At 27.3% G+C, this 17,033-nt stretch overlaps 1 protein-coding gene across 1 annotated transcript in view; it reads right to left on the bottom strand.

Moving 5' to 3' along the window:
- Positions 1–17,033, bottom strand: part of LOC117180690 (V-type proton ATPase catalytic subunit A-like) — a 29,859-nt gene that overhangs the window by 8,503 nt on the left and 4,323 nt on the right. The window contains exons 2-5 of the mRNA XM_033373180.1: positions 12,230–12,524; positions 9,826–10,104; positions 4,997–5,802; positions 1,303–1,417 (exon numbers count right to left, since the gene is read on the bottom strand). Coding sequence (XP_033229071.1) covers positions 1,303–1,417; positions 4,997–5,802; positions 9,826–10,104; positions 12,230–12,524 — 1,495 coding nt within the window. The remainder of the gene's footprint in view (positions 1–1,302; positions 1,418–4,996; positions 5,803–9,825; positions 10,105–12,229; positions 12,525–17,033) is intronic.

Genomic DNA, 17,033 nt, shown 5'->3' with positions numbered 1-17,033 from the left:
AAAAAATAAGTTTCTACGAAAAAAATTTTATTTTTATTCCCAAAAGTCGAATTTTTCACCAAAAAGGATGGACTTCTAAGAAAATAGCTTAATAGTCCAGCAAATAGCTGAATTCTTATCCAAAAAAGATCAAATTTATATTAAAACAGATGAATTTTTATTTAGAAAACACTTTTTTTTAACTATTAGAATTTTCATCCAAAAAAGATTCCAGTTGACTTTTCAAGATCAAAATATACATTTTACAGCAAAAAATAAATTTCTATGATAAAAATTGAATTTTTAATCCCAAAAGTTCTAATTTTGTTCAATAAACAAGAAGGATGAATTTTTAACAAATTAGTTGAATTCTCTACCAAAAATTTGCATTTTCATTTAAGAAAGATGAAATTTGTACTAAAACAGATTAATTTTAAATGAAAAACTAAACCAAATTTTTTAAGACAAGTAAATTAAACAAGTAAATTTTCTACGAAATAGTTGAGTTTTCAACAGAAAAGCAGAATTTCCATACAAAAAGTATGATTTTTCAACCAAATTGTTTAATTTTCCACCAAATAGTTGCATTTTTATTCAAGAAAGATGTGATTTCTTCTAAAGCTGGTGAATTTTATAATCAAAATGGAACTTTCAGCAAAGAGTTGCATTTTCAACATCAAAATAAGAATTGTGAACAATAAGTTAATTTTCTGTTAAATAGTCGGCTTTTTAACCAAACCGGATGATTTTTTAACAAGATTGTTAAATTTCCAACCAAATAGTTGCATTTTTGTACAAGAAAAGGAAAAATACTACTAAAACAAGTGAATTTTCAAATCAAAAAGACAAATTAAAAAAAGAGTTAAATTTTCATCCAAAAAGATTTCAACATTTATAATGAAAAAGATATACTTTTAAATCAAGAAGACAAATTTTCAGATTAAATAATTTTTATCCAAATAAGATTGCAGTTGCCTTATCAGCAAAAAATATGAATTTTAAACAAAAGTTTAATGTTCTATGAAAAGAGCTGAATATTTAACCCAAAATACGAATTTTTAACAAAACAGTTGAATTTGCAAACAAAAAGGTTTTCTTTTTAAAAAAATCGTTAAATTTTGAACTAAATAATAAAATTTGTTACTAAAAATATAATGTTAAGGAGAAAAATTTTGCAAATTTTCAAAAATTATGTACATGAGTAGAGGACCCTCTTCCCTCTGACGTAAAAATCATAACACCCCCCCCCCCCCTTGAATAGTTACGTAATTTAAGTACGGTCCCTAAGGTTCTTGTGGTTCAGTAAATAACAGAAGAAGTTACCATCAATTTCTACTGATAGTTCCGGAAAATCTCTAAGGACTTCAGACATTTCGTTTCCACGTTCTCCACAACCCACGTTGACGATTACATCTGAGTTCGAATATTTCGAAAGAGCCTAGTAACAATGATTATAGAAAGATTTTTACAGATCCCCGCGCCCCACAGTGGGGGGAAATGTACTTTTTTCGTTTAAAAATGTCTAGAGCCTTCAATTTTGGGTCCGATTTTGATTTTTTTTAAAAATTAAAATTCATTAAATTTTTTCATTTTTCCATTTCTTTGTTAGGAACAAATTTATTGAACAAATTAGCAAATAGTCTTATTATCGATACAAATTTTTTTCTGTTTGCTGAAAATGCTTTATATTTATGTAGAAATGACATTTAATTCCAAAACTAATTATAAAAAAAACTAATTATAAACAATTCTTGTGGCAAAATATTAAAATTTGAGATTTTTTCAAATCATGACTTTCTTCAATCGCCAGAGCGACTTCAGGTATTCCTTAAAATAATAATTATTATTTATTAATATTTGATAAAATAGAACAATTTAAATTTTTATATACAAATTATATAAACAAAATCAATCATTCGGCCAATAGCTTAAAATATTTCAAGTAAAAAAAAAAAATTCAATGCGAAAAGGCCAAAATTTTGAATTTGTTAATCTAATTCGTTTATACAAATTTAAATTGTTATATTTGATCAACTATTATTAAATATTTATTATTTTAAGGAATACCTTATATCGTTCTGGCAATTGAAGGAAATTATAATTTTAAAAATCTCAAATTTTATTATGTTGCCACGAGAATTTTTTATAACAATGGTTATCATAAACTTTTAAATTATTTTTTTAATTAAATGTCATTCCTACATTAATATGTAGCACTTTTTAGCAAGAAACAATTTTTTTTACCTATAATAAGATTATTTATCAATTTGTTAATAAAATTGATTTATAATAAATAAATGGAATAATAAACAAACTATTTGTATTCTATTAGTCCCTAAACATTCATTTAAGACAATATAAAGCTTTCCTGATCTGTTCTTAGAGCGTAATAAATTGTTACGTACAAAATTTCACTTGTTCCATACTTTGAAGTGGAAAAATTAGTAATAAACAAATAGAGAAGACAAAAGTTCGGAGCTTCAAAATTTTGAGGATTTAATGAACTTTACTTTCTTTTAAAATTCAAAATCGGAACAAAATGGAAGGTTCTGAACACTTTTGAACGAAAAAAGTGCATTTCCTCCCACTGTGCGCCCCTGGTGAAAATATCGACTTGGAAATTGACGTTAAAATTTGAACTTTATTTTTAACTGTTAATATCTCGTAAACTGTAAAAGATAGACAAAAATTGATGATATTTTTCAGTTTCAAGTATTCCGCATTACGGCTGTTCTCATTTAACCTTGGTAGATTTTTTCGAATTTCTCTGCTCTCAACTCCTCTTTTTTTCAAATGCCAACAAAAATTTCCTCCAAATCTGAGCGAAATCGGTCAAAAATTAGAGGTGGCGCAAAGACCATGAAGTTTCCCATTGATTTAACATGAAAAAAAGTCAGTTTTTGTAAATCTAATATTTAAACGCGATAATATGTTACAAATAATTCCGTGTTTCAGTATACAGAATTCGTCAGAGAATAAGAATAAATCATAAATTTTGAGGTTAAATAATTTTAAGCCACTCTTATGGGTCCCGAAAGAAAATCCCATAATTGACCAATTTAAATTTTACCTAATATTGCGGTTTTCTTACGATTTTTGAAAGGTAAAAATAAATAAATAATCTTTAATCAGTATTTGAAGAATTTAATCAATGATGACAATAAAATAATTTTACATTTATTTAAATAATACGTATTTGTTCATGCATATGTTTTACCTAAAACAAGTAGGAGCAGCATTTTACCTCCCTAAATTTTCGACAAATTTTAATATTTTTAAGTACCGATTTGTTTATTATGAATACTCATTGACGATTAAATAAATATAAATGGTTTAAAGAATTTTTTTGTTTACATATTTTATTTTTGTTATTTTTCGAAAGGTAGAAATATTTTTATGTTCTACTTTGCTTTTTAAGAACACTCTTAAATGTTTAAACAAATTAGAATTGTAAAATTTTTTTTACTGATTTGATGTGCTTTTTATTAGTAGAGAGGACAGATGCGATCCAGCAAAACAAGCGGACAACTCATAACAAATAAATATCTGAAAAAACAAACAAATGCATTTTGTCCTTACTTGTGATAAAAAAACACATAACATCAGTAAAAAAAATCTTTCTTTAAAAACAATTTTAATCGTTTAAACATCTAAGAGTATTCTTAAAAAGCAAATTTGAAGATAAAAATATTTTAACCTTTCGAAAAATAGCAAAAATGAAATATGTATACAAAAAAATTGTTTAAAATTTTAATTTGTTAAACATCTACGAGTATTCATAATAAACAAATTAATGCCTAAAAATATTAAACTTGGTCGAGTGAGATAAAATTTTTCTCTAGCTTTTTTTTATAAAATATGTAAGTAAACAAATACGTATTATTTAAATAATTGTAAAATTATTTACAGAAATTATTATATTGTTATCATTGATTAAGTAACTCAAAAAGTTAAGAAAATGTGTTCATTTCGCGAATTAACTGAAAAAAGATTAAATAAATTAATATTTTTTAAACAATTGAATATTAGTTAACAAATGACTGGGTATTCTTACATTTCCGATTAATAATTACTTTCTTAAACTTTTAAAACGCTACAATACACCGAAATATTACGTAAAATTCTTATTTATCACTATTGGGGGTTACTTTGGGTACCCATAAGAGTGGTTTAAAATTATTCAACCTCAAAATTTATGATTGTTTTTTATTCTCTGACGAATTCCGAACAATATACCAGAACACGGAATTATTTGTAACCGATTATCGCGTTTAAATATTAGATTTACAAAAAGCTGACTTTTTTAAAGTAAAGTCAATGGGAAACTTCGTGGTCTTTGCGCCACACCTATATATTAACTCATTTTGCTCAAATTTTGAGTTTTTTTTTTTGGCAATGGAACAAAACTGGGGGGGGGGGGTGAGATAAAAAAATTCTAAAAGTGAAAAATAAGGGCCATACTAATCCCGCATACTATGTTAGTAGGTATCGATTCATAAGTCTGGTGATGTTTACTACATGGAAGTCCATGTCAGAGGTTTCAAATTTCGACATGGAATTCTACGTGAATTTCCACATGTGTGACGTTCCGCGAGGAAAGGGACCTTAGGGTTAACAGACAAATTTTTCAGTAGAAACGATTGAAGAAATGGTCGCAGTCAGGCACTCAGCGAGTGGGGACAATCTTTGGAATTCATCCCCTCCACTTACAACAAAATCTTCTCGCTTCGCGTTCAGCGAATCAGACGAGCGGACACAGAGCAGAAAGATGTGTAGAAAGTGGTGGGGCTGGATTTTTCGGGCCGACCGCACGCTTCGAAATAAGCGATTCATTCCTCACTTGCAGCTTAATAACAAATCCAATTTTGCAGATAAAAATGTAATTATTTTTTGATATAAAAGAGCGAGTTTGAAACTATCAATATCATAAAGGATCTGAAGATCGTTTTTCTAACCCTAAGGTCCCTTTCCTTGCGGAACGTCACGTATATTTCCAACTGGGCCAGCTCTCCTCTACCTGAGAAATAACAGTCTTCCCACATCCAAAAGCCCCAGGAATCGCAGTGGTCCCTCCCTGAATGCAAGGGAAAAGAGCATCCAAAATCCTCTGACCAGTGAGCAAAGGGTAATTAGCCTCCAATTTTTCAGAAACAGGTCTAGCTTGTCGAACAGGCCACATTTGCATCATAGCATGTCTACTAACTTTTCCCTCATATTCAGTTTCCATAATAACCTCATCCACAGTATAATTTCCACGAGGTGCCAAATATCGTATCTTGCCACAGCATCTTGGTGGCATCATGATCCTGTGTTTTATCAGTGAATTCTCATAAACAACCCCAAAAACATCTCCTCCCGAAATGATACTTCCTTTCCGAAAACAGAGTGGAGAAAACTCCCAGGTAGTTGATCTCGACAAAGGAGGAGTCTTTAAACCTCTGGGGATGAAAATGGATTTTGAGATGCTTCCAAATTCTTTGAGAGGACGTTGAATGCCATCGAAGATGTTTCCAAGGATTCCTGGTGCCAGCTCAACAGACAGAGGTCTTCCACTTCTTCTGACTGGATCTCCTACTGTCAGTCCATTTGTGTCTTCGTAAACCTGAATTGTGGCTGTTTCTCTATCAAGACGAATTATTTCTCCGATTAATTTTTCGTATCCAATGTAAACTAATTCGTACATCGCTGATCCAGACATGTGCTCTGCTATAACTACTGGTCCGGAAACTCCGTAGACGAAGCCTAATTCGGATTCTTTTTCGGCAATTCGGGAACGGGGTTTTAAATTTTCTATACCACACATGTTGTCGTTCATTTTGGAATCTTACTAAATTTTAACCTCTTATCAAGGTTATGATTTTTGGTCCAATTCTATTCTAAAAAAAATTGATGGAACGAAATTCTCGAAAATCTCGCACTCACTGTTGTTGATTTAGCTGATTGGTTGCATACTACGTGAATATGACTCTCAGTGGTTGTTTTCAGTTTGATATTTTTAACTTTTAAGAATTTTGTAAATTGCGATTTCTAAATGAGGAATTTTATTTCTAAGAATTTATTTCTAAAAGAGAAAATTCAAATTGTAAATGATAGTTTAATAATAAAGGCTACAATTATGTTCTCAAATTCTGACCAAATGTTTCAAAAATAAAAGAAGGCTTCTGTACGTAACCCATTGACTATATCAAATGAGGTTATATATACGTATTTATCTATTAATAAAGATTAGGAATTTTCTACACCGTCGATGAAGCAAATAAAAATTTCCAAAAAAGTAATTTTTTCATAATAACACTTATTTCTGAATGATTATAAAAAATATTGATAAAATATCAAATTTTAATTTAAAATATTTTTAATATTGGGAAATAATTCTGCTGTTAACATTTTGCTACCATACTATAATTTTATACTAATTCAATCAATTGAATTTTGAAATGAATGGAATTTTCTAAACAAAATGTAGATTTTTTAAGATTTTGAATTATACTTTTAAAAGATTTAAATATAATGCCATTTTATTCTTAAAATTCCAAGGAAATTTTGTATTGTGTTTTCAGTTTGAAAAATCAATTCAAAGAAAATATTTGAAAAGATTTTAAGACGTTTCAAATGATTTGAGCAAATTTAGGGAAAGGATGTAGAAGGTTCAAAGTAAGATTTTTCAATTTTGCAAGATAACAAAATTTTAGAAGAAAATAGAGAAAGTGTAAGAGATATTTAGAAATTTTTAAAGGATGCAAAAATAATTTTAAACTGAACAAGATATCAACAAATTTAAAACAAAATATAAAAAGTGAAAATTTCGAATTTATTTTTTATTTTACAACATTCTTTTTAAGAGAGAATTTAAAAACGTTTCAGAACATTTCAACTGATTTTTAAAATTGCAGAAAATAATCTGTAACATTTCAAGGAAATTTATTTAAAAGTTTGGAAAAACTCCAGTCACTTTAAAAGATTTCTAGAACTTTTTAAAAATAACAAAAATAATTAAAGATTTTAAATGATTAAAAAAAATTAAAGCAAGATATAGATTTTGGAAGAATCCTTAATGAAAATGTCAAATTGTTGAAAAATATTGAAAGGTTTCAAGATAAAAATAAGTTCGTTACCCTGCTGGGAATACTTAAAGTGATTCTTTATTTCGAAAAATGAATTTGAAGAACATGCTTTAAAAAATATACTTTAAAACGTTGCAAAAGATTTCTAATTTCCATATTTGTAATTTTTTTTTCAAAAGTCAAAAAGTTCTAAATATCTTCAAAAATAACTTAAATTCTTCCATCAATTTAATAAGATTCTGTAAAATAAAAAATTTTCGTTAAAAAGTTTTTAGATACATTTTTGCCATATCTGAAGTCTTCAAAAATATTTTTGAATTTCCTCGAGAAACCTATAAAAAGCTTATTTTCTATAACCTTAAAGCAAATAAACAAAGAAAATTAAAAAATATTTATTTATTAAAAATGTTTATTTTGTGTTAAAAATGATTTATTTCTGTATTTATAATGTTACTTTTTTTTAAATCAACATTGAAAAAAAGAATCTGGAAAATTTTAAGGCAATTTGTTTAATTTTGCAGAATTTTTTTAAAAGTTTGGATAAATCAGAATCATCTTAAAAGATATGTTAAAGTTTTTAAAAATATCAAAAATAATTAAAAATTTAAAATGATTTTAATAAACTTAAAACAAGATAAAGATTTTTGAAGAAATATAAATACAAAATTTTTTAAAATAGTTTAAAGAATTGCAAAAGATTTTCAATTTATATATTTTTAAATGTTTTCCCAAAGTTAAACAGTCCTAAATATCATCTAAACTGACTCCACTTTTTTAATAAATTTGGTGAACTCCTGTGAAATAAAAAATTAGAGAAATTCTATAAATACTTTTTTGACGTATCTGAAGGCTTCAAAAATCTTTTTGAATTTTCTCGAGTAACATAGAAAAAACTTATTCATATAACCTTTAAGCAAATAAACAAAGAAACTTAGTACATAAATAGTTATTAGAAATTTTTATATTGCGTTAAAAACTATTTATTTGTGTATTTTTTCTTTCACATTTTGTGATAAACATTCCAAAGGTTTCTTTTAAAATAAAAATATTTTTTGTTTGAGGATTTAGTGATTTCGTTAAAAAAGTAATTTTATTTGAAAATTGACACCTTTGGTTCGAAGTGTAAATATTTTGTTGAAAATTTGTCTATTTTTGCAAAATATTATTTTTCATAGGTAAAAAATCATCTTTTTGGTTGAGCACCCAACTGCTTTGTTAAGATTTTTGTTAATTCATCTGTTTTTATTAAGAATAAAAATATTTTTGGATTGAAATATCCACTATTACACTGTTTTTTAAAAAAATTTATCTCTTTTAGAAAATATTTAATATTTTTATTAATAATGCAACAGGTCGAAAAATTAATTTAAAATACATTTGTTGTATTGCAATATCAACTGTTACACTTTTCGTAACTATTTCGTTGAACATATGATTCTTCCTGTTGAAATTTCGATTTATCATATCCGAAATTTTCAAAAAACTTTTCGAATTTTCTCAAGAGCCTTAGAAAAATTTGATTTGTAAAACGTTAAAAACAAATGAAACTGAATAATAAATAAATAATAAAATTAAGAATAAAGATTCATAATTGCTCAACAATTTCAGGTTGTTAGCAGTCTTCATCGAAATTTGGTATTTTTAAAGAAAGATAATTAGAATATGAACAACGTCTAAGATCTTTTAATAATTTTAGATTATGTCAGCGTGATAAATTTTTGAATAAAAAAAGTCATAAAAAACTATTTTAAATTAAAAACAGTTTTAGGTTATATTAACGTTTTTCACAGAAAATCAGTTATTTGGAGCATGAATAATTATGTTTTGAAAGAGATTTTCAAGTTTAAACCGTTTTAAATATTTTTTTTCTTTAGAAATTATTGTTATTTTTAATAAAGAATCATCATATTTCAAAGAATATTTCGAATATTTATTGCAATACTTTTAGGTTGCGTTTTACCTAAAGTGGATACTTTTAATAAAAACTATTCGATTTGAATCCAATTTTTTTTGTTTAAAATAATAAAATTTACAAACTTAAAAGTCTTAGTGTTTTTCGTCGAAATTTGAAACTTTTATTTAAAAATCGACAGATGCTAAAGAAGATTCAAAGCCCTTGATCAATTTTAGGTTATAGTACATTTATTAAACAATCATCATATTTCAAAAGTTTATAATTATTGTAAAATTGTAATTTAAACTAACGTTTTACTCTGAAAATATCGGTATACATTTGAAAGAAAATCTATGTTTTTTGAACAATTTAAGGTTATGTTAAAGTTTTTCATCAGAAATGGGTTATCTATAAAAAAAAACATCATTGAAAAAATTTGTGAAGCACTCAATGATTTTCGCAAAAAAATACGATAACTCCTAAAAATTGGGAGTAAAATAGTATAACAACGTCGAAAAGTGTGGAGGAAGCCCACTTACAGCTGAGGGCGCCCATAGCTTCAGCGCACTGGATCGTACTTGAAAAATGCTCTGCCGGTATAAGTCGCATCTGTCTTGGCGGGAATTTTAAATTTGAAAAACATGCGATTTGTGATTTTCTTTTTTAGTTGTTGTCTAGTAACAAGTCCGAATAATTAGCGAATGCAAAAGTATCATTTCAATTTGAATAAGTGATTAATTTTTTTAAAATGATAAACGTGGTCTCGGAATAATTGACAAATCAATTGTTTTAACATAAATTATAATAATATTAAATTAATATAAAACTGTATTTCCAAATTTTGGAAAGAAAACATTTAAAGTGGATTACTCAAATTAAAAAAAATACCTGGGCACTTTAGGAGATTCTGCAAATAGATTTTGTCCACATTAAGTTTTCCAAGTAGATTTGGTTCAGAACTCTTCTTTATAGCAGTTAAAGGACGAGATCGTGTTTTTTCTTTTACCTTCTCATTCATTGTTGATTCTTTTCCCGAAGAATTATTTTCAGTGAATGAGGATTTCGAAGATGGAGTGCAAGTTTTTGGCCTCGAAGATTTTTGAGATCCTTCTGTCGAAGAACCCGATCTTATTGTTTGTACGTGATTGGAAATCGGTATTGCATTCTCTGAAAAAATTTTATTTGCATTTAATTTAAGTTTACAAATTTTGTATGGCCAGTTTCTTAAATGATTCTGACGTTCAAAGCGTCAAATACTAATTTTTTTAAAATGGGCGCTAGTTTCACACTTCCCCCATTTTTGAAAAAGTGAACTCTTTTTAAAGTTTAGAGTAAACTTAACATAGTTCTAGATTCCTGATGCTTTGAAAAATTGTTCTGGCAAAAGTGTTCTGGAGTTCTATACAAAAATAATTCCGAAAGAATCAAAAAACTAGAAGTACACAATTTTTGAAAGCTGCGAAATTTTGGATTGAAAGTTCCACGAGTTCTAATCAGAGTTCAGATCCCCCGAGGAGAGTTCTACAAAAAATTCTCATAACTCTGCAATCAATTGAAAATTCAAAGAACTTACAGCACATTAAATATGAACAAAATTGATTAAATTTCACAATTTTGAGTTCCAAGAGTTCTGATCATAGTTCTACCCCTTTGCCCTTGAGAAGAGTTCTACCAAGATATCTCATGACACTTCTCGTTCAAGTCAAAATTTAAAGAACTACGGCACTTTAAGGGCAACCTAAATTGCATTAATTGAAAACTGTTAAGGTCCAAGATTTCTGAACTGAACTCTGTTGTTTCTGGAACAGTTCTACACAAGAGTTTCGTAACATTTTTTGATCAAGTCTAAATTCAAAGAACTGCACCATTTTAAATATTATTAATTTTTTTTAAATTTCGAGTTTCAGGAGTTCTAATCAGAGTTTTAATTCTTTCGGAAGAGTTCCAACACAAAGTCGTATGAAGCTTTTTGATAAAGTTGGAATTCAAGAAACAACAGCATTTCAATGATAACTGAACTTTAAATATTTTAAAATTCTGACTTTTAAGAGTTTCCAGCAGAGTTCAATTCTCTTTGAAAGAGTTCTACCAACAAGTCTTATGACACTTGTCAATAAAATTTAAAGTCAAAGAACAGTCGCATTTTAAAGATAACTAAAATTGAAAAAAATTTTAATTTCAAGATTTATGTCCCCAGCCCCCCTCCCTTCCGCCGGTAGAGTTCTACCAAGAAAACTAATGGCACTTTTCAACCAAGTAAAGATTTAAAGAACTTTTTTTTTATATCAAGTTTCAAGAGTTCTGATCAGAGTCCTGTTTAGCGCGGAAAACTTCTATCAAAAATGTTCCTAAAACTTTTCGATCAATTGAAGATTCAAAGAACTATAGTATTTATAAGATAACCAAACTTAAAAAAAAATATTTTCAATTTTAAGAATTCTGATCAGATCTTTATTCCCTTTGGAAGAAGTATACTTTGAATTATACTTTTCGATCAACTAAAAATGCAAAGAACTCAAACTCGAAATGTCAAAAAATTTCCATTCAAAATTTTTGGTTCTGTTTGAAGTCCCGTAGTTATTTGAATCTTGTCGTGATCGAAAAGTTTCAAAGTCATTTTTGTAAAATTCTTATGCGGGGCAAACGTCACGAGTGTGGTATCGTGAGTCCTCGCGTCTCGAGTCTTAAATCTCATCTCAAATCTCGTCTCGAATATTGTCTGAAATCTCTCCTTTAATTTTCCCCTCGTCTAAACTAATCTCTTCTCGAATCTTGTCTGGAATATAGTCTCGAATATTGTCTTGAATCTTGTCTCAAATATCGTATTGAACATTACTTCAAATCTTGCCTCGAATCTGGGAAAAAAGTACGTGGGACGGACACTCGACCGAAATTATAACGGTGTCTGCCCGGGGCTAGAAAACTCTAAAAATGTATCAGAACGAAAAGATTTGTTTGTTATATTAAGAATGTCAAATATTTATAACAATATGATGGGGATAACCAAGAAAATATATTTATATTATATGTTGTAAGGAACCATGCATTTTCTCCAAATACTGAGCACCTTGTAATTTGTTTAAAAAATATAAAAATAGATTTTTGTTGAAAACATGTCATTTGCATTCGAGACAACTATGTAGGTCGTCCTATACAAGTATATTTTTCACAGAATTTATTAATTTACTAATATTAAAAACTGGCTTCTTTCTAAAACATGGGAAAAAACATTTGAAAAATTAAGTAATAGTTGGATATATGCGATTTTATTAAAAATCAATTCTGCACCTACTTCCGAGAATATTTTGTATAGCTTCTTTCGCCTTTTGCACGCCAAGTCGAAACTGATCGAATTCAGGGCGAATTCTCATTCCTCGGTAATAAAATACAAGACTGAGTTCGAAGTCACCGAGATGATAAAGGGCCTCAGCCTTGTAGTAAATTGCTCTTGCATTTTTAGGATCCTTTAATTTTCCCCTTATAGCTGCTTCTGCATCTTGCAAAGCTTTCTGAGGCTCTCCAAGTAACAAATAACATTTACTTCGTGCAATTAATGCATTTTTATCATTAGGGCTAAGTTCTAGTGCCTGCAATTAAAAAATATTTCAAGTTTAACAAATTAAATTTAAAACACAGTGAACTTCCGTCTATTTTAACGACCTAGAAACATAAGAATTCGATAATTTTAAGGCTGTAGAGACCCCCACCTCTACCGCGACCTTAAGGTTATTTTTGTCAAGTGACGTACATTGGCTGTCGCGGCCTTGTATCGATGAGAACCTTTAAGCAACTTTTTTAACTGTGCATCTTCCGAAAAGCGCTGAATTATTGAAAATCAATAAACACTGTCAAAAATAATACAGATGAATATTTTTCATAAATTTTCACATTAAAAAAATAATTTAAATTGAATCGAAGAAATAGCTTATTTTTTAAAAGAATTTATTATTGATTAAACATCACATGTTCCTACTTTGTAATTTTAAAAAGACCCGCGTTTTTCGGCACAAGCGCAGTCGAAAAACTTGCGCTCCGTTAGCCTGTTCGCATGTCAGTTTTTTTGTTGACCTACGACGGGACTAATATAGCATTTCCTGGAAATAGTATAGTTTTCTAACTTAAAATCAATATAATAGAATCAAAAAACGACTAAAATATTGCGTATAATAGTGAGTTGTGTAGCATGACGCCACGGTCATGCTAGGATAAGTGTACATTTCTGGAAGGTAAATACAGTTCTTCACATAGGAGTGCATACGCCTTTTTGGAGAAAGTATTCTGAATGTCAAATTAAGTTATAAAGCTCTGAATAGTAATATTTCTTAAATGCTGAATGTATTTTCTCAGTCATGTTCCATTCTTTTATGGATCGAGGACCTTTAAGTATCACGGAATAAAATTAACTGTCCGAAATTTGAGGTTAGAGTACCCGATCTGTGTTTCAATCACGTCATGCTAAAATACTCAATTCAAACAAACGAGAGCTTCCCGCTCTTCAGGCTTCTTTTTAATTATTCAGCCATTGATGGAATTGCGCAATTTTAAATACTGTAAGTTTGAATTTAAATTCTTTAACGTTCAACCTCGCGTTCAAATTCTTTTTTCTCCCTTCTTTATTATTATTATTTTTTGATTCCCAATAAAAAAAAACACTTACATCAATATGCCAATGTTTCGGTGCTTAGATTTCACAGCAAGAAGAACATCCTGGGTTTCTCATAAGTTTTCAATTTTTGAAAAATTTGTTTTTATTGTCTTGAAAAGGGTGTTGAATGAAAAACGGAACGTTAGAAGGTTCTATTTAAAGATTTTTTAAAAATTCAACCAAAAGTTTAGTTTTTGATAAAAAAGATGAATTAAAAAAAAATTAATAAAAACCGGTTAAATTAATCCAAATAGTCATATTTTAATAAATAAATACTTGAATCCCTGAGCAAGAAAGATTATTTTTCGACAAAAAAGTTATCATTTTTAACCGGAGTATATGAATGATCAATAAAAGTTAAATTCTTACAAAGAAGGCGAATTTTCAACAAAATATTTCCATCTTCATCCAAAACAGATTAATTTTCAATTAAACAGTATTATTTCTCACCAACGCAACTGAAATTCAGTTTTTCAAAAAAGATGCAATTAAAAAAAAACATAAATTTTTAACAAAATAATTAAATTTTTAACCAAGAAAGATTTACCAGTTGAAAAAGAACACAAATTTTAACGAACTTATAATTTGAGTGGGAAAATATTGTTTAATATGAAATAAAAATATGGAATAACTGTTGATTTTTAAAATATATTTGTATTAAGGTCATATTAATTAATTTTAGGAAGAATTTGAGATGTTTAAGAGATTTAGAGTTTGTAGAAATTGAACAAAATTTTAGATCTTTCAGATTTTTTCTAGAGATTTTTAGGAAGCCTTTTGAAATTTTTAAAAGTATTTTTAAATATTAAAAAATATATATATTTAAAAATAAAAAGTACTTTAAAATCTTTAAAATCTACATTTTGTTAATTTTTTTTGAAGTTTTGTTAAGATTAAAAATATTACTGTATCTTTTTCAAATTTTTAAATATCTTCTAAACTTACTTGAATTCTTTCTCGAATTTTGTAATCTTCATAAATTTTCAATTTTTTTCAAAAATTATCTTTAACTTTCATATTCTTTTCTGACATATTTTTAAATCTTCGGAACTAATAATTAACCGTTTAGAATAAAACCTAAGTGATTAAAAAAATTTCCAGAAATCATATTGTAGGGACTGGCAATTTTTTGTTTCCAGTATCGAAATTTTTGCGCATAAAACTATTGTCCATAACCACATTTTTCCTGTCCGTTTAAGAATGTGAACAAGTTTAAAAATGACAGCGTGTTATATAAAAAAATATTTTAAAAACTTCACGATATTCAAGTTTTCTGTAATATCAATAATATTTAGAAACACTCACAAATAACTTCTACCATGAAATAAAATTATTGATTTGGAAATTTTGATTTAAAAAATTTTAAAAATAAGGTTTTTAAAAACCATAAATGCAACATCTCGAGAACAAGGCTTTTAAAGAAAATATTGTTCAAAAATATAAGAAAATGTTAAGAGATAAAAAGAAGAAAGGGGATGCTGCCTTTTTTTTTTCTTTTTTTTTTTTTTTTTTTTGATTCTGTTTTTCTTTTTTATTAAATGGAGAAATTTAGGAGCTTGTTATCTGAATTCGATGACTAGATTTTTTTCAATTACCAAAAATTTCCTAATAAACAAAATAAAAAAATTAATTAATTATTTATGAAGAAGTCTGGTTGGATATTTGTACTAAAGAGTCGATTTTTTTCTTTGATTAGGTAAGAATATTCGAACAAAATTTCTGTTGTTTTATTTTAATTTCTAATGAGTATGGCGTTATTATAACTCATTAAAAGTTTTCGCAATAGCAATTATTTCTTCAAGTTTACGACGCAGTCTGTATTTCGCTAATGATATATTACATCCCCCAACTCCTCCATTTTCTACCCCTTACAATATTCGAGGCAGGCAGTGTCAGTGTCAGAATTCAAAATAAACGACCAGGAAGAATTTCGAGCTATCTTTAATCACGATAGATTATCGAGCGATTTTGTTTTAAATTTGTATGTCTGGGCTTTCAACCTGAGATGCATCGTGCAGCCAATTTTTATTCCAATTTCAGAGTCTAAATTGATTCGAATTTCAGATAACATGTTTTTATTCGATTCTCGGCACCCCATGGCACTCTCTTTGAAACAGGTTTCAAAATATAAGTATCAATAGCAGAATATTTCAGAAAAATTGAAAGAAAATCATAAAAATTATATTTGGAATTTTTAAAGGAGATAAAAATGACGCGAGAAATTAATTTTTAAGGGACCTTAAGATAATTTTAGTTTTTTTTATTCTATCTAGATTTTATAAAAATTTCACCTTTATTGTTGTCTGACTTTTTTTGTATAACCAACCATTTTAGAGAAAAATTACAAAGAAAATTTAAAATGGTTCGAATTTCGAGTTTTGCGTGTTTTTAAACAAATCTTTTCGTCTTCCAAAAAAGTTTTTTTCAGTTCTTTTATCTATTAATACAGATTATGAATTTTTTTGGACATGAATTTTTCTGAATGCAAATTTCCAAATAAAACTTAGAAGTTTTGTGAGGATTCAAGAATGATTTTAAATTTTAAAATATTTTAAACAATTAAATAGAAAATGTAGATTTTTGAAGATTTTGAAAAAAAACTTTTTAAGAATTTTAAACATTTTTCTAGAGAAAAAAAATTTCTTAAGATTCATGGGAAAGTATGAGATGATTTCTTAAAATCTCGAAAAAGAGTGTAGAAGATTTCGAAACAACTTTTTCCTATGATGCAAGATTATAAAATTTTTCAAAATAGGGAAGCCTTTAGATATAATTTGAAATGTTTAAAAGATTAAAAAATTATTTAAACAATGAAAAATTTAGAAAAAATTTGTTTTCAAAGATTTCGAGAGAATAAAAAGTTTTCTAAGATTCCCAAAAAAAGCTAAAATGATTTTGGGATAAAAACATTTTATTTTTAAAACTACATTTTAAAAGATTTAAAAAGATTGATAAAATAATGGTGAAAAAAGCACCCGGAAGATTTTAGAGCTATTTTTATAATTATGCAGAATTTTTTAAAATAAACATTTTTTTTAATTTAAAAAGATTTCGAATAATTTTGAAAGATATTGAGAAGCTTTAGAAGTTTTGCAAAAGCTTAAAAAAATAATTAAATTCTTTTCTTATTTCTTATTCAGAAAAATTTATTTTTAAGGAAAAGCTAAGAAGATTTCAAGATATTTCAAAAGATTTCTAAAAAATTTCGATAACAATCTGGAAGATCTTAAGGCAATTTTTTAAAATTTTGAAAGGTATTTAGAATTTTTAAGAAATATTTAAGTAATTTCAAGAATCTTTAGTAATGATAGATTATCGAGCGAATTTTGTTTTAAATTTTTATGTCTAAGCTCTCGGTTTTCAATTTTTTCTTAATTGTAAGAAGAACTTTTTTTATTGTTAAGATTTTTGTCTATTAAGAAGGGACGCCATTTCGGTTTTAATAATTTTC

This window comes from Belonocnema kinseyi, chromosome 9 (genome assembly GCF_010883055.1).
Source record: "Belonocnema kinseyi isolate 2016_QV_RU_SX_M_011 chromosome 9, B_treatae_v1, whole genome shotgun sequence".
In the NCBI taxonomy this organism is placed as follows: Eukaryota; Metazoa; Arthropoda; class Insecta; order Hymenoptera; family Cynipidae; genus Belonocnema; species Belonocnema kinseyi.
The sequence above is the reverse complement of the archived record's forward strand: the minus strand, read 5'-3'. Positions and strand labels throughout refer to the sequence as shown.